This window comes from Phaethon aethereus (assembly GCF_964289735.1).
Source record: "Phaethon aethereus genome assembly, chromosome: 4".
Classification (NCBI taxonomy): domain Eukaryota; kingdom Metazoa; phylum Chordata; class Aves; order Phaethontiformes; family Phaethontidae; genus Phaethon; species Phaethon aethereus.
Window position 1 is genome coordinate 83,953,548 of NC_138578.1, and position 21,757 is coordinate 83,975,304.

Consider the following 21,757-nt stretch of genomic DNA (forward strand, 5'->3'; position numbering starts at 1 on the left):
TCTTGAATTCCTGGTGTTTAAGTCTGAAGGGTTTTTTCCCCTCACTGAAGGAGGAGCGACTGTGTTTGTGCTTGTGTCATGTCTTTACATCAAAACCTCACAAGGGTGAGAGATTCAAGCCATTGTATCACAAATTTGCCTGAAGCCAGATCAGAGCACCCCATAACTCTAGGCCAGCCTAGTGTTGGTGGCAGCTTCAGCTGAACATTGCTGTTGAAAACTTGGCTTCCATGGGTTAAATTTGCTGCAGGCGGTGTTTAACCCGACTGAAAATGTTCTTGCAACAAGAGAGGGTTTGGCTGTTTACAGAGACTGACAGGTCTGCCTCTGCTCCCAGCACCAGGAACGTGCCGGATGCAGGGTTTGGGAATGAGGTTTGTGAAGCTGATGTTTTGTGGACTGGGAAAATTTTGGACAAAATGAATAAATTCTTTGTTCTGCAAATCAAAAGGAAAAAAAAAAGAGATTAGGTTGAAGGGGAGCTGTCAGGGGAGTAATCAGTCCTGTTGTTGAGGCGGCTCTAGTTCTCATTTCATCATCAAGTTTCAAAAATCAAAGATTTATTTCTTTTTTTGAACACTGGTAGTGCAGCTTTGGCTAAGAAAATCAAGTCACCGCTAAAGGGGATGTGCTAAGCGTGAATTTTGAGGGATGGCTAAATATCTACGTATTAGATAAACATCTAAACGTGTAGATATTAGATACGTTTAAATTGCGCAATGTGTTAAACTAGCCACAGAGATAACTTCATATATTCTGTATGTTCAGAGGCCTATACTGGTTCATTTAGTCCATGACTTTGGGCTCCATCCTTTATGGTGGTCACTCAGGACAGGCGAGGTGGGGTGTTGCATGGAGTTACTGGGCACCAAAGCCAGCTCAGGTCAGGTCACTGCTGCACTGGCACTGCTTCTTGTAAGGCTTGTCCTCCATTGGTTCAGGTGGTTCCTGCTATAGTAGTTCCTATAACATGCAACTCAAATCATGGGTTACAACAGTTTAAAGGTATTTCCATTACAATCTCCACCCCGGGCCCTTTGCTTAGTGTTAAACAGAGCTCGGCAGGCATGGCCAGGCCCCAGCACATGGCAATGATTTGTGTCTTCTGGGAGCTGCCAGGCCGACAGCATACTTCTTCCAGATATTCTGCTAGTTTATCAGGATTCTGCACTTGTTCGGGAGTGAAGTTCCAAAACACTGGAGGTGCCCACTGCCCCAGGCATTTGCCCATGCTGTTCCACACGCCCTGCCATTCATAACATTTGCTCCTTCATCACAATAATTTTTCAGTATTTTGAACACCCTTGGCTGGTTAAAATACCTCTATTGCTACTTCTGGGGAACATTGTTTCGGTTTTGTCTAAGGTTAGCAAGCAATTTAAGAATATCACCCGGAGATCTGCCCCAAGGCTGGATAGTGATGTCATATGGTAGGGAATATCTCTTTAGCCTGGCTAGCTCAGTCGGTAGAGCATGGGACTCTTAATCTCAGGGTCGTGGGTTCGAGCCCCACATTGGGCGCCAAAAAGGACTGTCGTGGTTTAGCCCCAGCCAGCAACTGAGCACCATGCAGCCGCTCGCTCACTCCCCCTCCCGCAGTGGGACGGGGAAGAGAATTGGGAAAAAAAAACCTCGTGGGTTGAGATAAACACGGTTTAATAGGACAGAAAGAAAGAAGGGAACAACAATGATAATACCAACAAAGGAATGTACAAGAACAAGTGATGCCCAATACAGCGATTGCTCACCACCCGGCGATCGACAGCCCGTCCCCGAGCAGCGATTTCCGCCCCCCGGCCAGCTCCAGTTTATGTACTGGGCATGACGTCATATGGTAGGGAATATCTCTTTGGCCAGTCTGGGTCAGCTGTCCCAGCTGTGTCACCTCCCAGCTCCCCGTGCACCCCCAGCCTGCTCACTGGCAGCCCAGCACGAGAAGCTGGACTGTCCTTGACTGCTCAGCAACAACCCAAAACATCAGCACATTATCAACAGTTCCTCATCCCAAATCCAAAACACAGTCTCACACTGGCTTCTGTGAAGAAAACCAGCTCTATCCTGGCTGAAACCAGGACAGTTAGTCTGGAAAGATTTTGAACAATAGGATTATTATTTCTTGTGTTGTAGGGCTATGGCTATACATGGAAGAAGCGATCTGTTCTTTTCCTTAAAATATAATGTAGGTTTATATCCTACATAAAAACCTAGCACAGGTTTTGATCACATGGGTCGTGCCTTCTTGCTTGCAAAAAGCTTTGCCGCAGTCCAGGACTTGCACTTCCACGTCTGATAGCATTCTACCTAGATTAGCAATTTTTAAACTATTAATGTCTCAGAGATATTAACTCTGCAGAATAGTCCAGCATAATTTTTTGTGAGTGTGTGTGTGGGCTTAAAAGTTTTTACAGAAGATCAGAGACTGTGAAAATGTTGCAATCTGCTTTGAAAGAATTTCTCTGGGGGACTAAACTCCGTTTTTGGCAATATCCTGATTTCACAAATCTTTATCAGAAATACTTTTCTGTGGACCACGTTCAACTGGTGCCCAAATCCAGGAGGAGCAAAACTGTTTGATCCTGGATTCAGATTCATAGGAAAACATCGCCTGCTTTGATGATGGCGTGAAGGGATGACAGATCTCTCCTCCCTTAGAAGAACACAGGCTGGACTCAGGTCCATCCAGTCCAGCTTCCCCACGCTGATGGTGGTCGCTGGAGGATGGAAGGGTTGAACGAGTATCGATACTTCCCTGTCTGCTTTAGTGATCTCCAGCAGTTTTGCAATGGGAGATTTCTGAGCCAGAAGTGTTCTGGTTTCACCAACTGCAGATGAATTATGCTTAATGCTGGAGGAATACAGCAAGGCAAAATCTGTATCCCGAGGAGTCCACAAACTAGCTGAAATCTGTATTTGGGAGCTATTTAGGGAGCGTTAGGAGGCCCAGGAGTCTGCAAATGGAAAATAAATGACGAGGAAGACATGATAAAATTGGCATTAACACAATAAACCTTCTGCCTAGTGTTTGCGATTGCCAAATACAGTCTTATAAAAGGTAAAGGGTGTTAGTGAGACTGGTGAGCTACGCTTCACAGCTGCTTGCGCTTGGCTCAGCTGTAACCCTTCTGCTGGGGCGTGTTGAACAGCCGGGTCCAACATGGAAATGGTCGCACAGGCGATGCCAGCCCCATCTCTCGCTTGGAAATCTTCCTCCCTCCTGGTGAGCCAACCTTGCCCGTCAGTGAGAGCTGCTCAAATGGCGTGATGGAGTGCCTGGTGCAAGGGCGGGAAGGAAAGCCCAGCAAGATGGATGAGCAGGTTTGTGCCATACCCCAATAAAGCTCTTTACTGCCTTGTTCCCAAAGAGCCAGCCAGTTCCTTCCCCTCCCTGCACCACCAGATTGGGACTGTCAAGTTTTTTGGGGTCTCGGAGCGATGCTGGTGATGTGTGTTGGGATGGGATGCTTCCATGCCATGGAAGCTGCTGCTTCCATTGCTGCTTTGTCCATCTCCATAACTTCTTTCAGTGTTTGAGCTCTAACCAAGAACCTATGTAGTGGCAATGACTGAGCTTCTTTGTGTAGAGGGGTTTCTTTAACAGCTCCAGTTCCACATTACACAGGAAGCTATTTAACAAAATCCCCTGTTTTCCCTTTCCAGCCTATAGCTTCTGCACTCCCCTGCTTGAAGCCATTGCTTTAGATGAGTCGGACCGCTCACCTGAGGCGCTTTGTGCAGCATTGGTTGAGGCTTGCATACCCTCATCCAGCTAGAAATGTCTCTCTTCTTCATCCTAGCTCCTTTTTAGCAGATATGCCTCTCAAGCATAATTAAAAGTATATAAAATAAACATGTTTCCCAGGCCTGTCCATTGGTTCCTTTCATCTTTCTCCCCTTTTTTCCACCACATGTCAACAGAACACTCCCCTCCTCTCTCGATTTTGGGGGAGAAGGAGGGTTGCCTTAGCTTTATGCTTTGGCCAACAAGCTTAATACTGTGTTGGCTTGAATATATCCAAAGGACACAAGCTTCTTGTATGCAAATTTCTTCTCTGATCTTTCCTCTCGCCCTCCCTCCCTCCGTCCCACCCTTCAAATATGCTCTTCCTTGTCCCAGTGCAAGACTCACTATGTTGTTGAAAGGTGGTGGAGTCTGTGGGGCGCTTGTTTTTTAAGAAAAAAAAAGTTAAAAAAAAAAAACCCAAACAATTTGTGCTTTTAAAGAAATCGAACTAGAAGTCTAGAGAACAAGGTTCCCCCCGCTGCCCTCCCCATTGCATAAGTACCAGAATGGCTTGTGCCAGTATCCTTGAACTTGTATTTAAGCCTACGGTTAAATTAACTCTCTGCTGAGCTGCCTAGTAGAGGGCCGAATGCTGCAATGTGATTTCCTAGGGGAGTGTAAACGGAGCGAGAGCAATATCGCATGAAATTTTCCTACTTTGAGAATCTTTAAAAAATTTAAATATAGTCAGATATAGATACCAATAATCAATCTAATTCTTACATGTGAGGTCGCTCCGTTGACCCTGCATGCATTAGAGGTGCACTTACCTGTGTATGATGTTTTAGAGGTGCACTTACCTCTATGCGTTCCGCATATTTCCTGCTGATCTCCTGCTGTCTTTTAGGTGCCTGGGGCCCAGGACCTGGTGGACTTCTCACCGGTGTACCGATGCCTGCACATATACTCTGTCCTGGTAAGTAAATCTCTTACGAGGTCATGCCTTATGCGACTGGTGCTGGACTGTGGTTTAAAGAAGACGATGGGGTGCTGCTCCTTCCACTGATGCTGCTGGAAGGAGGTAGTTGCAAAACATGTATTAATGTTCACCTAGCTAGGAAGTGTGTTACCTGAAGTAGAAAGGAGGCCAGTGGTGCACGGATTTGGGTAGAAACCACACAGTTACTTCATGTAGGCCACAAAAATATGAAGTGGCAACTATTGCAGACCCTGGGTTTGTAATAAACACATTTCTTGGTCATATAGTTTTCCTCCAAGAATTCTTCTTTGACCACAGTAGCTTCATTATTCAGTGCAAATGGAGGAGTTGGGGGAGGGAAATTGATTTTAAATGTATTGTCGCGCTTCAGAGAGCTTCGCTGCTCTTCAGACGTTGTTTGACAGGAGCAGATTTGCTGCCGTCCCACCAAATCCACCACTTGACTGTATCGCTCCCAATTTCCCGATAGTCAGGCTTTGCGTGCACTGAAAAATACGGCCCAACTGAAACTGTTCTGTGTTGGTGTTTGCTTATTGGCTAAAAAGTGTTACTCTGAACCGTGTCCTGTATTGAGAACTTTTCAGGAGAGCTCCCAGCTCTGCAGATGTAGGCTGCTAGATGAGCTACATTTTCTCCTAGGCATTATGAGTACGTAAGGTATTGATTTTTTTTTTGCTTCTTTCTTTATAACAAGGGCAGATAAAATGCCCTTTGTAGCTTACCCTTCAACTTTTAATTTCTAAGATGCCCCCAGCAGGGCATGAGGCTTGCGTCTGTGGACCCAAAGAACCTGTGTTGTTTGCATCCGTTCTTTAACGTCCTTTGGAGAGAGGGAGCTTTCACAGGGCTCTTCTCCTGCGGTTGAGCAATCTGAAGCCCAGGCAGCAGATGAAAGGAGCACTCTGTTCACAGCTTTCCTCCCTATCCACAGCGGAGCCAGGCTTGAGAGAGAATTGTTTTTAAGGCACTTCTAAAGCCAGTTTCTCCAGCAGTACATACAAATGAATTTGCGAAAGGAAAAGAATTGTCATAAGAAACATTTATATAAAATCTTTTTGTGTCCTCATCTGTTAATAATTATGTAATTTTGCTACATTGCCATGATATTTTATTGGAATGAAAAAGTTAACCTACCCAAAATGTGTTACTCTGTTTATCTTGGACAAAAACCTCCTCCTCAAACCTGGCGGTGGGAGCCTGGTTCAGGGAGTGTGCTAATTGAAGATTACAACTGGTCTGAAATGCTTTGTGGATTTCAAAGTGTCACTTTATTTGGAGAAACTTCAGTGAAGAATATGTAGAATGAAAACAGGATTAGGAATCCTATTTGTGTAGCTTACGTACATTTGTTTAATGCAAGGGTATTTATTTAATTGTGTATTTATACATAAAGCTGTTAGGAAAAGGATGAAGAGCTTTCGCTGGTGGATATAACAGTTTTGAACGTTTGAAATGGTCTCATTTCTACATCGGGGCTTTGTTGTTGTCGTGTTGCTTTACTTTTTAAGCTGAAAGAGAAATTGGTCCTTCGAAGTGTAGTAGGACAATGCTGCTGCTGGAAGACAGGTTCCATGGCCAGTGCTCTGTGGTGGCTCTGGATGGGATTGTCTTCTGCTGGAGGTGGGAACAGTGCTGTGGACCTCGAGATGGCAAGGCTAGACCTGGTGCAGGGGTTTCATACCAGTGAGTTAGTGTCTTCTGTCCCCATCCTGGGCTGAGATAATTCACTCCTTTTCTCCCCCTACTCCCTCTATTTCAGCCACAAGCCCTAGTAATGTGAAAAAATACACAGCAGAGCTCTAAAGAAGGTGTGTTGGTGAGACAGGAGTGAGAGAAAAAGGTAACCAGCCGTAGTAAAGGCTCCTGAAAATAAAATTGCCCTTTTCCTGACCTGTGATTGAATCCTGCTCTGGCTTTCTAGGCCCAACTTGGGTTGAACAATGTCAGAGATCCAGCAAGCATAGAGGGAAACGGCCACATCAGTGTCAGACGGAAGGATCATAATGTAATAGTTACCAAAAAATCCTAATATTTGTCATTTACAATAGCGTTATCTAAACGCTTGGCCTGCAGTTAAAAAGGCCCACGTTGAATAAACATTGAGATATTTATTATTTTTAGTGAAATCGACCTTCCAGTCACCTCGGTTTTATGGCTGTGCTGCTTATAAATTCCCAAAGGATTATTTGAAAAATCCTACTCATATCTGCCAGCCTTATCAGCAGGGCAGAAGTTCACATATTGTAACGGGAGGTCAGCCTTCGGTCATGGTCTTACAGAGGGGGCCAGGCACCTGTAAATCCTTCCTTCAGCAACCAAGGCGAAGTACAATATCAAACAGGCAAGGAGACTTTTCCAGGAAACGCTGAACTTTCTCAGGAAGGGCAGAGGAGGGGGAAAGAAAGTGAAGGAAGGTCAGGCGGGGGTTAATTGAGAGTTGGACCTTGGCGTGGTGGCAGCTCTGGGGAGGACAGGCTCTGGTGAGATGCTTTATGGGACTATTCATCGGCGATTCCTTTTCGTGTGAGAAACGGGCTGGCTGACGGTGTCTTGAGGAAGAAATGGGCGTAGGAGAGGCTTTGAATATCTGCGGATGTCGAACAAAACATCACAAGAGTGTATTTGTGTATTATACGTGGAGTTGTACACACGGATAACCCTTCATTGCTCAAATAACCCTTTGATTTCATGATTTGCGTTTATGTCCCTGAACAGTGCCTAGAACAACAAGTCCTTACCCTGCCTGTGGTTTCTGCATGCAGCAAATGTCCTCTGAATTGCATGAAAAAAGGCTTTTCAGATGACAGGTTTGATTTCAAGTTGTTACGAATCGGCAACCACTCAACAACCTTGGTGTCTTGGTGGGAATTCTGGTAATATTAGACAAACGTGTACTGTCCTTTTCCTAGGAAGATTTAAGGAAGACTAGCTGAAACCATGGATATGGTACTTCTTCAGATGCCAGGAGCATCATATATAAGGATTAAGGGGGGGAGCCGGCAGCAGAGCCAGGACACGTGAGTCTTGGGGCCTGTCCTGGTCTCCTTGGTCAGTTGGCCAAAGTCTGTGTCTAGTTTTAGCTGATCGTAAACATTAAACCCCACTTAGTTTCTGCTCAGCAGCGATGTGCTATTTAAGGACATTCATCTGCAGTGTGGTTAGGCTGCTAGGCTGTTGGTATCAGGTACATCTTTTCCTTGGGTTAATAGAGAAGTTTGTTGAAAATGGTAATATTATTATATAAAGAAGAAACAAGGGTATTTTAGTGAAGTGATTTTGCCATTGACGTTTTTATCTTTTATGTTGTCTTTGACCAAAGTCTATGTAATGCTGGAGTTGCTTTGATCGATATCCAAAATAAATTAGGAAAGGTGAGGTTTGGGCCAGATGGTTTATCTGCTGGAGCATCTGAACAGCTGTTGGGAGCCTTGTATTTCAAGGCCAAGACATGGAATTGCTTTGCTTTACATAACAAAAAATGAAAACCAGTTTTTGTTTCATGTTTTCCGTAAGCTGTAGCAAGGCAGAAAGCAAAGAGTGAACGGAATTTAAAAAAAAAAACAAAAACCAAACAAAAAACCAAAAGAAGTCAGAGTGGTTTGCACAGAGGGTGCTCCCAAGAAGTTGTCTCAAAGGCAGCTGACGGTGATTTAAGTTGCTTAAGCTCCTGCTTCAGCCAGTGCTGTTGCCTGTTAGTACTCATTTAGGGTTTGCCTTAGCTAGGTGGGTTTTTTTAGCTTTATGCTAATTGGTTACCAATTACTTTGAGGTTCTTAACATGTTCATGAAGACACTGGTATTGACACTCCCAGCTCTTTGATCCAAGCTACAAAGGGGTCATTTTAGGGTAAAGAGCAAGTGTCCAAAAAAAAAAAAGGCAAAAGAGAGCAGATTCTGATGTAAATACAGGCTTAAAACTGTAGCTGCCTCCTAGTTGATGAAGTATTTCTGGAGAATCCCAGAGCTGGATAATTTAGATAAATAGCAGTTGACAGGTATTTACTATAAATTTGTCGTATCTCGCCACTGACATTTTTATCTGTTGTATTGCTTCTACCCCAAGCCTTTCTAACCGTAAAGCGGCTTTGATGCACAAAATAAATTAGGAAAGGTAAAAAAAGGTAAAACAAATAATAAAAAAACCACTTTACTAAAAATAATCAATATAGAAATGTCTTTAAATTCCTCTATTAAAATGCATGCATTGTGCATAGGCTGTATCCACTTGCTACATTTTTGCTTGCCTATTTTAGTGAAGAATATAATGTTTTATATCTCTTAGCTGTGCGGAGCCAGCATGACCTTGGGAGGAGAAACCAGGCTTTATTTTTGCTTATCGGTAAAATTGTTACGTTTTGATTGCCGAAGCTGCGCGGGGATCCGTCGGCTCAGGGGCTCAAGGTGAACGGTTCGGCTGAGGATGGGAAACACCACTGTGTGTCTCCAAGCTGAGCAGATTTCATCTGGAGTGGGAGATGCCACAAACGCGGCGGCGCATCATTAGTCTACTCCCAGCCCTCCACTTAATTTTTTTTTTTTCTCTTTTTTAAGAAATGTTTAATTCCTCTTAGAAGTGTGCTGGCGATTGTGCTGCCTGCGTTAATCCTCCTTTTTCTGCCTTTGTGGGCTAATAAATTGGCAGGCTGGTTGCTCATCTGCTTGCCCGTGGTGGCTGTGACGCAGCCGGTTGTTCCTGCCCCATCCCCACCTCTCCAGGGGGGTTCCAGCATCCCCACCAAAATGTTTGTTCTTTGGTAACGGGGCAAACAATTGAAGTTCTTCTTTCAAGGGATGAGAAAGCCTCTTATAGGAACCACAATTCAAATAATGAGCGCTACCCAGCCCTCTCTTTCATATGAAGACGTCTCTTTTTTCTCTTTGTAACACCAGTTGTTTCTTTTTTTTGATACTGAAACACGAACCCCACCATGGAAAGTCTGTGGTTTACTTCTATTTTTGAGATCAGGATTGTAAAGTTTTCCCTCGGTGTCCTTGGGAACTTTTAAAACTTTTTTTTTTTGCGGGGGGGGGGGGTGGAGGAGCAGTGGAAAAAATTTCCTTCTCGAAGTCTCTGGTAACTCCTTGTTCATCTCAGACACTTTGCAGATTGTCCCATCGTTGTGTCCTGGCATATCTCACTGTCTGCTGACTTGGCTGACCCACTGGTGCCTGGTGGAGTTAGATAGCTATAAACACAGCACTGAGATCATAGGGAAAGGCTGAGGGTGAGACACTTTGTGCACTGGATTGATAAGGACACAGGAAAAGCCATTAGAGTGAACTGGTGTCAGTGACCTGTGATAACCATTCTGTACTACGTGCTAATGGACCCTGGGTAGTGTGTCTGTCTGTAGTGGCAATAGATTTAACTTTTGTAATTGTCATATTGCTCTTTTAACCCTGTGACCTTATTACCCATGAGAAAACCACTTGGCTTCGATCAAAGAAGCAGCAAAGAAATCAGTGTTCATTCTAAGCTGGCTAGATATGATCACAGGCAGCCTTGATTCTTAAAATATTCAGCTTGGAAAACAGACATGTTAGCGGGGAGAACAGAAAAAGAGGAGGTTTGCTACAATAGCCCAGATGCAGACTTCTTGTCACCTGAGGTTAGGAGCAGCAGCCACGCTTTCCCAGGGCTTTGCAAAGCTCCGCTCACGGAAAATATACTGATATTTTACATCTGATGCTGACTTCGCCCTGATTCACTCAATCCCATTCCAGCTTTAGTGGCCAGAGTAAGAGACTGACTGTTAGTCCTGACCATAGTTTAGTATTTAGCTGCATCATTCAGGATGGATCGGACCTCAGGAGGTCTCTGGTCCAACCTTCTGCTCAAAGTAGAGGCAGCTCTGGGGTCAGACCAGGTTGCTCAGGGCTTTATCCAATCTGCTCCTGAAAACCTTCAAGGACCAAGACTGCAAAACCTCTCAGGGCAATTTGCTCTGCTCTGTGGCTTCCTTGTAGCTATTGAAGGTGGCTGTTAGGTCCCCCCAAAGCAGTCACTCCTCCAGACTGAACAAGTTCCAGTAACCTTCCTCTGTGGGTCAAGTGCTCCAGGCCCAACCATCTTGGTGGCCTCCAGTGAACTCATCCAGTTTATTGGTGTCTTTCCTGTATTTGGGAGACCCAAAAGTGGATGCAGGGTATAGATATAGTCTTAACGAGTGCTGCGTAGAGGGGGATAATCGCTTCCCTCAATCTACTGGCTTTGCTCCTGTTAATACAGCCCAGGAGGCTGTTGGCCGCCTCTGCTGCCAGGGCAGACGGCTGGCCCGTGTTCAGCTTGCTGTCTGCCAAGACTCTTGGTCCTTATCCACAGAGCTGCTCCCTGGGCAGTCAGTCCCCAGTCTGTGTTGTTGCAAGAGGTTCTTCCTTCCCAGGTGCAGGACTTGGCATCTCTCCTCACTTACTTTCATCAGGTTCTTCTCAGCCCATTCCTCCAGTGTGTTGAGGCCTTCTGGATGGTGGCCCTGCTCTCGAGCGTATTGACTTTTCCCCTCAGTTTGGTGTCACCTGCAAAGTGCATGAGTCTGTGCTCTGTTGCCTCCTCCAAGTCACTGATAAAGATGTTAAGCAGGGCAGGGCCAAGGACAGATCCCATTATGGTTCCCCACTTGTTACCAACTCCCATGTAGGGTACAACTTGTTAATCATGACCCTCTGAACGTGACCACTCCACTAATTATTTACCCGTCCAGCTGATCACTCATCCAGACTGTGACATCTGAATTTAGGTACGGGATTATTGTGAAAAAGCATGTCAACAGCCTTGCTAAAGTCAATGACACCCACTGCTTTCCTCTCATCCATCTGTCATGCTGTCACAGAAGGCAATCAGATCATCGCGTATCTTCTTGTTAAATATGTGCTGGTTGTCCCCAGTCTTCTTCTCCTCCATATTCGTGGAAATGTGTCCCAGGAGGACTCAACTCATGACTTCCCCAGGGACTGAAGTGGAGTGTGCTGTAGTTATAAGAGTCGATGTAGTCGATAGGACAAGGGGTAGGGGTAGATGCCCCATCCCTGGAAACATTCTGTGATTCTGTAGTTCCTCAGATCATCTGTTAAGCTTTTATTGCAACATTTACCTTTTTCCACTTGTTGCGGTCATACCTTTTTTAATGGTATTTTAACTACTATGAGGTCTTTGGTTCTAGGGAGCTCTAAGATCAGGACTGATTTTGTTGAGACATTCACCTTGAGTGGTGCAGAATACAGGCCAGCTGAAGGACCCTTAACACCAACCCCACTATTAAGTGTATAAGTGTGGGAAGGCTCTTGCTAAGATTTGCTCTGTTTCCGGGCGTTGGGGCTCAGAAAGGTCCCGGGAATGTTTGGAGAATGCCTCTGCTACCCCAGAGAACTTTGTGGTGGTGTCCAGAAGTGGTGATATCTCAAAAATAACAAGTGATAGAGACGGAAGTGCACTGATTTGCAAAGAATTTCCCTGAGGAACGTTGAGTTTTCTAAGGTAAGACTCAGTTTAACAGAAAGGGAAGTCTTTAACAAGCATTCCTACTATTTTCTCACCCTCTGGTTATAGACTCATAATACTTTAGACTGTAAGAGACTCATGGAGGACTTTGTTTCCAACTCCTCCACTCAGGGCTAAATTTGAAGTTACATTGGAGATCTCAGAACCCCATCCAGTTGAATTTTGAGGATCTCCAAGGGTGGAGACTTCCCAGCCTCTCTAGGTCCCTGTTCCAGTGTTTGACCACCCTTACTGTATGGCTTTTTTCCTGTTAAAGAAATGTGAATTTATCTTTTTGTGTTTTTTTCAGTTGCCTCTCCTTTTGCTGTGCATTTTCAAGGGGAGCCTGGCTCCATCTACCCTGTAATCCTGTATTAGATATGCTTCCTCACCCTTCTCCTTCCTCACCTTTCGTCATGTGTTGTGTGCTCCCTCAGTTAGCTTGGTGGCCACTGCTGGCCTTGCTCAATGTGTAGTACACCAGTATCTCTACAGCTGCTCTTTTGCAACACACTCTTAACGCCTTTTCTTTTATCGCAGCTGGATCACAAGTGATACGGTTCCACTGGGCTGATGCTGATATTCAGTATTTAGGGCTTATTTTTGCTCCTGAAAATAAGTAAATGGCACTCTCGGTGCCAGTTCATAGTGACATGTGAAAGATATTGCAACATAGCGCTAGACCCAAATTTGACCCTGGTGAATCAGTTCCAGTTTTTCTCAACTATGCCCCAAATTGGAGGCAGAGCAGAGCCCTGGGAAACCCTCTTAGAAGTGAAAGATCTTGCCTATGGGCTGCCCTTAGTGCCATTGCCTCCGGACTCCGTGTGTAGAAACCACTGAAAAGCAAAAGTAATAAGATATGTGTGGAAGCAAAGTTCTGGCCCCATCTTAGCTTGTGCTGTTAAGTATTTTAGTCACTCTGGGCTTCAAACTGGATCTCAGTAGAGTATGTGTAAGATGTGGACTCTCTGAGACTACTAGAAAAAGAGGCATTAGGAAGATCCTTCTGCGTGAGGACTGTTGAGCTATTCGTGTTAGCGAAGCTCTATATTTTGTGCATAGATTAACCCCGGGGGAATTATCATGTGCTGACCAGAAACTTCATATTTTATTTATTTTTAAAGAGTAGAGTGTTTGTGGGGGAGGAGGGAGTTGTAAAATAATAAGCCACCATGTTTTATGCATCTCAGAAAATGGCTTGGTGCACAGCTGTGGTTGCTGTTTTCCTGCTACGTATGTTGTTTCTCATCTTAAAGGCCTATATGCAGTGTATCTGGGAAATGATTGCCATCCTGTTTTCAATAAAACCCTTTTTTATGAAGGGTCTTGAGTTGGCTGGACATTAATTCTCAATCTGTTTACAAATATTTGCGCAGGAAGGGGTGAGCAATGTTCAGGACGGGCTTATGACGCATATACTCCCTATTTCAGTCCTTTGTTCAGGAAAATGTGGAAACAAGGCAGTTGTACAGTGAACAAACGCTGCCTTTGCATTCCAGGAGCGCGGCGCGGGAGCTGCTTGCTGTGGGGCAGCCGTGGTCTCGCAGTGGGAAGATGAGAAGCACGCAGACCACCATCCCAACACAAAAAAGTTGCATCAGCTTGGAGATCAACAGGCAGCTTGGGTTGTATTTTGTGAAGGGTAATGGAAAAGTTCAGATTCAGGGGGTTGATAATTACTGTATACAAAAGCAGGGATATGTGCAACATGTTCAGAAGGTGAGCGTTGGTTGCCCTCAGAGCGGTTTTCCTTAGCTCTGTTCTCCTCAATCCCTTGGAATGAGGTTTGGCTTCTGAGAAAGATGTCTCATCTCTTTTATCATTTGAAGCTGGTACCTGGAGGTCCGTGTGACTTATCATCTTCTAGTTTCCTCACTTTGCGGAGGCTTAATCATCTATTCACAGACACTGAGCAACCCACAAGAGCTGTTAGGAGAGCAGGGGTTTGTCTCTTGCCTTTGAATCTTCTTTCCTGGCTTTGCTACCTCCAGCTTGTCTTGCCCCAGTCATGGTTGCTGTACGGTGTTGAAATGCCTTGGAATCTTTCAGGATGAAAAATTCTAAGGAATAACGTCTAAAATGTTGTGCCTGTTCCTTGTAATTGGTTCAAATGTTAACCAAAGGACATACATGGAACTATATAGCCAACTCTTCATTGTAGTCATAATTTGTCGCAGGGCTTGTTTTCTACAACTGCTGCTGGATAGGAAGCCTCATGATATTTTTGTGTATAGACCCTATAACTAAATGGGTGCACATTGACTCATACGGGTGCCCCCCCAAATATATGGCATTGCTCTATAGGGAGGCCACTGTTGTGTCCATCTTTACAGCATCACAGACAGAGGTTGGAGGGCACCTGTGGAGATCACCTTATGCAGAGGTGACCCTCCCCACAGAAGCAGGGTCAGCTAGAGTGGTGTTGCTCAGGACCATGTCCAGTTGGGATAGAAACACCACAGCTCCTCTGGGCAACCCGTTCCACTGTTTGATCACCCTCACAGAAAAAAGTTTTCTCTCCTATGTTCAATGGAAATTCTTCTATTTAAGTTTGTCCTGTCACAGAGCACCACTGAGAAGAGTCTGTCTGCCTTCTTTACTCCCCCCATCAGATGCTTATGTACACTGAGAAGGTCCCTCTGAACCTTCTCTTCTCCAGGCTGAGCAGTCCCAACACTCTTGGTCTCTCGAGGTGTCAGGTGCTCTCATCCCTTAATACCTCTGTAGGCCTTTGCTGGGCTTGCTCCAGTGTATGTGTCTCTCTTGTACTGGGGAGTCCACACCTGGACCCAGGTCTCCAGTTGTGTCTTACCAGTGCTCAGTAGAGGGGAAGCGTCACCTCCCTTGACCTGCTGGCAACGCTCTGCCCAACATAGCCCAGGAGTCTGTTGGCCTCCTTTGCTTCAGTAGCACAATGCTGGCTCATGGTCAACTTGGTGTCCCCCAGGAACCCCAAGTCCTTTCCTGCCAAGCTGCTTCCCAGTTGTTCATCCCCGATGTGTACAGGTACCTGGGACTGTTCCTCCTCAGGGGCAGGACTTGGCATTCGTTGACCTTCCTGTTGGGCCATTTCTTCGGCCTGCCCAGGTCCCTCTGAATGGTGGCACACCCTTCTGGTCTGTCAGTCCCTCCTTCCAGTTTTGTCATCTGCATTTTCAGGGAGTAGAGGAGTCAAAGGCAGTTTTCACCCGACAGAGCTGCATGGGTGATGGGTAGGAGGAAGGAGAACTCTTGTTCTGCTCAAATGAGCCGAGTGCAGGTGCTTGTGCTTACGTCTCTGTGTGACACAGCTATTTCACTGCCAGGTCATTTTGGCTTCTTGGCTTAACCATTTGCTGTAAACCTGTAATTACTACGTACGTGTTGGCTTAGGTGGGCAGAGCTGAGAGCTGGTCAAACCAAAGGTCATGCTGGCCCGCTTCTGATTGGGAGTAGACTGTACAGCGTCCTGTGTGCTTCTGAATTCGGTTTGTATGGAACATTGCCTTAAAAAGGCGCAAAAAAAAATAATTGTCACACGTGGAAATGAGCTGCTAGGACATGACTTCTTTCCTAGCACAGAGGGTGTAGCTAATACTGGGTGTGCTGCTCCTCAGCAGTGCTTGGAACAGGAGGGCTGCATATTCGCTTATCTTGTTTTTATTTCTCCGTGCTCCCTGACCATTCCCCCACGTTCTGCGAGGGAAGAACAAAAAAAACCAAAAATGCAAATGTAGTTTTCCAACCCAAACATTTTACAGCAGAGTCTTACGAACGAGCCGCATTTTTCTGCTCGAGCATGGCGTGCGGGATGGGTGCTTTTCTGCTCCCTCCCAAGTGCGTGCTTGGATTCAGGGAGGGCGAGCGCGAGAGCTTTGAACTCAAATCATCCAGCAGTACAGCACCATCTCCTCGTGGAAATATCCCCATTTAGGGACCTTTTTTTCCCCCCTGTGTGTCTGCAATTAATGCAGACCCCTGTCTGTCGGTGATTATTAGCTCTCTGGTAGGAGGCACACAGCTTAAAACACACAATATTAAGCAGGCAGTAAAAAATGGGTGAGATTTGTTGCAGATAGCATTCTTTTAAGTACATTTTTGCCTCCTATCCTTCCACCTTCCTCTTCCTTTGGCTCCTTTGCCTGCCTCCGGACCCGTCCTTCATCTTCCTCAAGGACTCATTCTGCACACTTCTTAAATTGATGGGAGCCTTGACAAGAGCTGATTAGCTGTTGGGGACGCATCCTTCCTTGCAAAGCTTGTGACCGATTTCCACTGCTTCCTTCCTTCCTCGAGACCCGAGAGCGAGCTTTCTCCTACTTTCAGACAGTTGCCTCCCAGAAGTTTTATGCACGGTGGCCTTGCATGGAAGACTCTGTGGGCTTGTCCTGAATATATTCTTTTCCCTGGCAGCTCATTCGTTATAAAGTTTTAATGAATTTTAAATATATTCTGGAAAGAGCATGTGGTTAGAAACCATCTCTGCTCGTTTTTACACTGGGAAGCGTTGGGTTGTGCTTTTCTTTGCAGAGAGGGTGGATTGAAAGCAAGTGGAGGAGAAAGGCATGTCCCCGTGCACTTAACCTTGCAGGTCACCTGGAACGGGAGGAGATCGCCAAAAATGCAACCTGAAAATGTTTAGCTGCTGCTGTTTATAATGAGGAAATATCTGTCTACATCATCGCTTTGTAACTTTTCAAAAGTATGACTTAAAAAGGAGAAGGGGGGGTTGGAGAGGGAGCTGTGCTGCCATATTTTCCAGAATGAGAAACACAGGCTACTTGTTCAGTCAATTCAGTTTAGGTCAAATGTAGTTATGAAAAACAGATGATTGCTGGTGATCAAGCTGTACTTTGACAAATATCCCATTGTTTCAGCGTGCAGTGATTTCTTCAGAGCGTTACCCGGTGCGGGGCTTGGTGATTGCCTTCCTCCAGCTCGGAGCCTGTCAGCCAGCGTGGGGCTGGGTGCTCCAAACCCAAGGGCTTGGCTCCATAGGAGGAGGGCTTGCGCAGAAAGAAAGGCTCAATGCAAAATGGGTGAAGTTTCCAGTCTAACTATTAAAATATGAGCTCATTTGGGGCTCTCAGAAATGCTTGAAAGGCTACTTCTTATGTCCATGTTGTATCCTATGCTGCAGAGTAAAGGTTTATTTGGGGGATGCTGATATTTGAGAAAAGCTTTTACTATTAGTGTCTCCTAGCCCTGTGTCGCTTTGAGTTATTATACATTCTTTTATGGGCTCCCCTAGAAAATACTCACCTGTGAATTATATCTGTGGGGTAAGGAACCTATTATTCACGTTTCAGAGACAGGGCTAGCTGAAACAGAGATAAATGTACGTGTCCCCATGCGAGTCTGACCCGCTGAAAGGCTGAGCCCTGCTCTGATGCTTGCTGGGTCTCATGCTCTTCTGCTTCGCAGCTGAGTGATGGTGCTTTGGTGGAATTGCTCTGCAAGCTGGCTGTCAATCTGAAAAGTCAAAACATCTTATATTTCAGGTTGAGAAGCAATGTGGACAGATATATGCTACGTGACTCTGGTTTTAGGGGCGACGCGAAGGCTGCAAAGTGCCAAGGGAACATTTAATCCTTTTTAGGATCTTTGTTCTGAAATCAGTATCCCTTTGCTCAGGAATCTGTCGGCTTCTGGGATGCAAGGGACTAATTCTGGGTAACTTCAACTCACACAGCTCAGGGGATGAGCATTTCTTTCTATGTCTTGTGGCATGTTGCATCATCTAAAAAAAACCCCAGAAACTCACTGCCCTTGCCTCAAGTTGGTTTATGACCCAACATGGACCAGCTGGTGTCTGTGGGGATGTTGGGGCGAAGATTGGGTTGATCAGTGTGCGAGCAGGTGGATCAGCTACTCAGGATGTATATGCAGATGGCTGGGAAGTCTAAAAGCAGAAATGAGGTTGATATAGAAAAGGCTTTTCGTGGTAGGAGAGGGTGTCTTGTGTATCTGTCCTTGGAGCGGTTACAGGAAATACTCCATTAGACACCAGGAAGACCGAAGGGCTATATTTGTGTATGGTCCTGGTCATTGGCATAACTTTTAGAAATGTACGCTGTTACTTGATGTATTTTGTCATCTGAAAACAAAATCAAAGCTATTAAAAAGATGGAAAAATGGTTTGTGTTTGACTTCTTATCGGTGTCACTGGTCTTCGGGGTATGAACATGTGTTGGATCCTCCGTTGCACTGCTACCACTCAGAGATAAACTTTTGACTATTAATCATGGGAGAAGATTAGACTTTCCAACAAATCTTAATTTGTGCATGTTACTTTCTACTCCTTTGGAGCAGCATTAACTTCGAAGAACTGTGAAAGCTCGAGCTGTCATCTTAGAAAAGTTTAATGTCCTTCTTGCCTTTTACAGCTCAGTGTGCTCTGCGCTTTGCTTCATTTGTCAGGCACAGCAACTCCAGATTTGGAGTACTTCTTCTTTCTAGCTATTAAAAAGTAAAATTTTTAAGATCGGAAAAGGCCCTCAGGGGAAATATTTTCAAGTATTTGAGTCTTTCTTTACGTTCCTTCTGGTTGAACATATCTCTTTTTAATATTGAGAATTGATTTGATAAATACAAAAATACTGTCTTAAAAGGTTGGCCATGTGTTCAATGTTTATACAAGCAAACCAACTCTCTTAAACTAGGATGATGTGATGTTCAATCGCACGTTGGACTGGGGCAGCAGTCTTTTGCTTGGTCTAGTTTAAGGAAAAGCTCTGGTACCCAGTCCTGGCTAAGCAGAATAACAAAGCGAATGATACTTGGGTAGCAGAGACTGAAAACCGTGCACTCCCTGGCTTTTGCTAAATGAACCCAGCAGCTCTAAACCGATGACTGAGCAGTAGCAAATACACTAAATTTTTCTACTGCTATTAAATGGAAAAGAAAACACATTTCTGGTTAACATTTAAACCTATTAAAATGTGATTGAAGTGGAATTCGCATCTTGGATTACTTGGAAGATTTATCGTGGCTACTTGACTGTCACATTAGGAGAACTTGCTTCACCCTGAAAATCTCTGCATTTCACTAAAATCCCTGTATTTAGCTTGTGCACTTCTATACCTGCTTGCAGATGCTTCCCTTGCAGCTGAGATGTCTTCGCCTGTGCTGTGCAGGAGCTCAGCCTGGGTGGTGGGTGACCTGACTGAGCGAAAGGTAAATAAGAGCACAGCTGTGTAGGGCTAGAATTAATGTAGTCAACTGGTAAGTACATTTTAGGATTTTAGATAAGAGGGACACTGGATCCACATGGGCTCTGGTCAGCAAAATCCTCCTGTTGCAGTGTGCTCCCTGCACCCAGAAGGGTGAGGAGCATTTCCATCTGTCCCGTCAGCAGTGTTTTGGTGTGCCAAAGAGTTTTGCATTTCCTCAGAGATCTTCTATCCTAGTTCTTGCCCAAGAAACTGCTTTGTTTCAGGAAACTGAAGGGTCACAGGATCTGTTGCTGTATTTGAAATCTCAAGTTTCTAATTTGAGGCTTTGATCAAGCCTGGGAAGAGAGGCAGGTCCTCGTCTCCCCGTCCTCTCCCCTGGCTGCTGCCCGCTGTCTTTTCTGCTTTCAGAGCAAACGATGAACATACACGTGAAAATGCCCTTTCTCATAGAAGGTCATCCTTAGCTTGTGCAGAGGTTAAATTCTTAACAAGGGAATAAACTTGAAAGAGGAGATGCTGTCCCTTCTCCCCTTGCCAAGCTCCCTGCAGCCTGTGACGCTATGGGAAATGTGAAATGAGTTGTTGAAGGCAAGTTCTCAACACGAGCGTGCTGTTTGTGATTTTGCTTTAAAATTTATTTGCGAGAAAGAATCCATCAGCTTTATACAGAGATATTTGTTCTCTCTATCTTCTTCAATGGACTTACTGCAAGGTTTGAGCATGGAGCATCAGTTCTTCATCCGATCCTTCCCCTCTGCTTGTGTTTGGGAAGGGATGAGGTTTTGGGTGGGTGTAATTCCTTCCAGAACTGCATTTTGCAGCCTGGCAGACCCCTGTAAAGGCTCTGCTGGCTGCAGAAGTAAACTTTATTGGTGGGAGAGGGAGATCTGTTGCGTAGATAGAGGCAAATTGTTGATGCCGCCTTTGTCCCGTAGTTCTAGGAGACATTTTCGGCGTGCTCCATCCAGCCCGTTGAGTGCTTTGAAGATAAGAGCACTTGTATTCTTGAGCCCCACCTGAGCCCCAGTTCTCCGTGGTTAGCCACGGCATGGGGGAGACTTCGGGTGTGCGGATCGCCTGTGCTGCCACAGCGGCTCCCGGGTTTGGGGCTTGGTTGCAGGTTTTTGGTGGCTTTTAGCTCCTCTGTGCCATGCAGCAGCACGAGTCGCTTCTTCCAGCTTTGTCATGCAAGCTGGATTTTTCAAAGAGAGAATATGAAATTCTCAGCACTAATTCCCACTTTTTAAAGACTTACGCTCTGTTCTGATCTCTAATCCCCGTTTTCTCTGAAACTCTGACACAGCCCTTATGGACGGTGGAGGTTTACATGAGCATGGGAAGCCATTGGACAAATTTATGGAAAAAAAGTCCATCAAGGGCTAGTAAATAAAAAGACGCAGCTCGTGGCTCAGGTCATCCCTGTGCTGGAAGTTGCTGCAGGCTGAGAAACAATTCTGGAAAAAGCTGGATTACGTGTTTTCCCTGTTCTTGTGTTATTTTTCAGTAACGCCAGGTCTGGTGCTGGCCGGCATTGGAGGCAGGGCGCTGCGCCCGGGCTCTGCCGTCACACGTGGCATTTACAGATGCATATTTCGGAAAGCTGGTTGTTCTTGCTGGTTAAATTCAGGTTTTATTTAGTTATCTCTAACACCCGCCTGAGCCCTGTGCAGGCAGGACATGGGGTGTCTCCTGACAGCTCTTGGGCACTGCTGTATGACAGTGTGGAAGACCTCAGGGCTCCAGTCTTGCCAAGGGTTTGAGAGATATTAAATTTCCTGATTTTTTTTATTATCTGAAGGAACTTAGAATACTTCTAGCTGCTTTGCAGAACAGAGGCTACTGCTTTTTTAAACCTGGGAATTTCCCAGTTATACTGGTGTAGGTAAACATGAATCAGGTGAAAGAACTTGTGGTATTTGAAAAAGTATTTCTTTCCTGGACTGAGCAACTGAAGGGCACTTTATTCTCATTTTCATGCTTTTTTCCTGCAATTACAAGGCTTAGAAATACCTACATATTTATTTTCAATGAAAGCTTAGATAGCTGTGCAACACTCTTAATTCCAGCTTCTGAGGCTGAGGCGAAACATTTGAGCTCCTGGTTAGGATCTCGAGAGCAGAGCTAGCGACAGAAATGGCTTGTCTTAGATTTTGGGAGAGGAGGAGCAGAGATGTGAGCTACCCAACCCTTTCACCAAGCTGAAGAGGATATTCTGTGTTGGCAATTTTAGTTGCTCTGGGCTTTCTTTTTTTTTCCTTTAAGTCTTTAATTCCTTCATTTTCCATCACTTTGCCAGTGGCAGTTTTCTCTCTCTTCATTGATGGCTTCCCGCTGCAAGAAGATGGGAACCCCTGATTGTGGCCAAAGCAAAGAGTTATTTGGCTTTCTGCTTCTGGTCCCCA

General features: G+C 45.2%; 1 protein-coding gene across 2 annotated transcripts in view; it reads left to right on the forward strand.

Moving 5' to 3' along the window:
• Positions 1-21,757, forward strand: part of EXOC6B (exocyst complex component 6B) — a 315,222-nt gene that overhangs the window by 157,943 nt on the left and 135,522 nt on the right. For both annotated transcript variants that reach the window (XM_081999547.1, XM_081999548.1), the window contains exon 8: positions 4,629-4,697. In XM_081999547.1, coding sequence (XP_081855673.1) covers positions 4,629-4,697 — 69 coding nt within the window. The remainder of the gene's footprint in view (positions 1-4,628; positions 4,698-21,757) is intronic.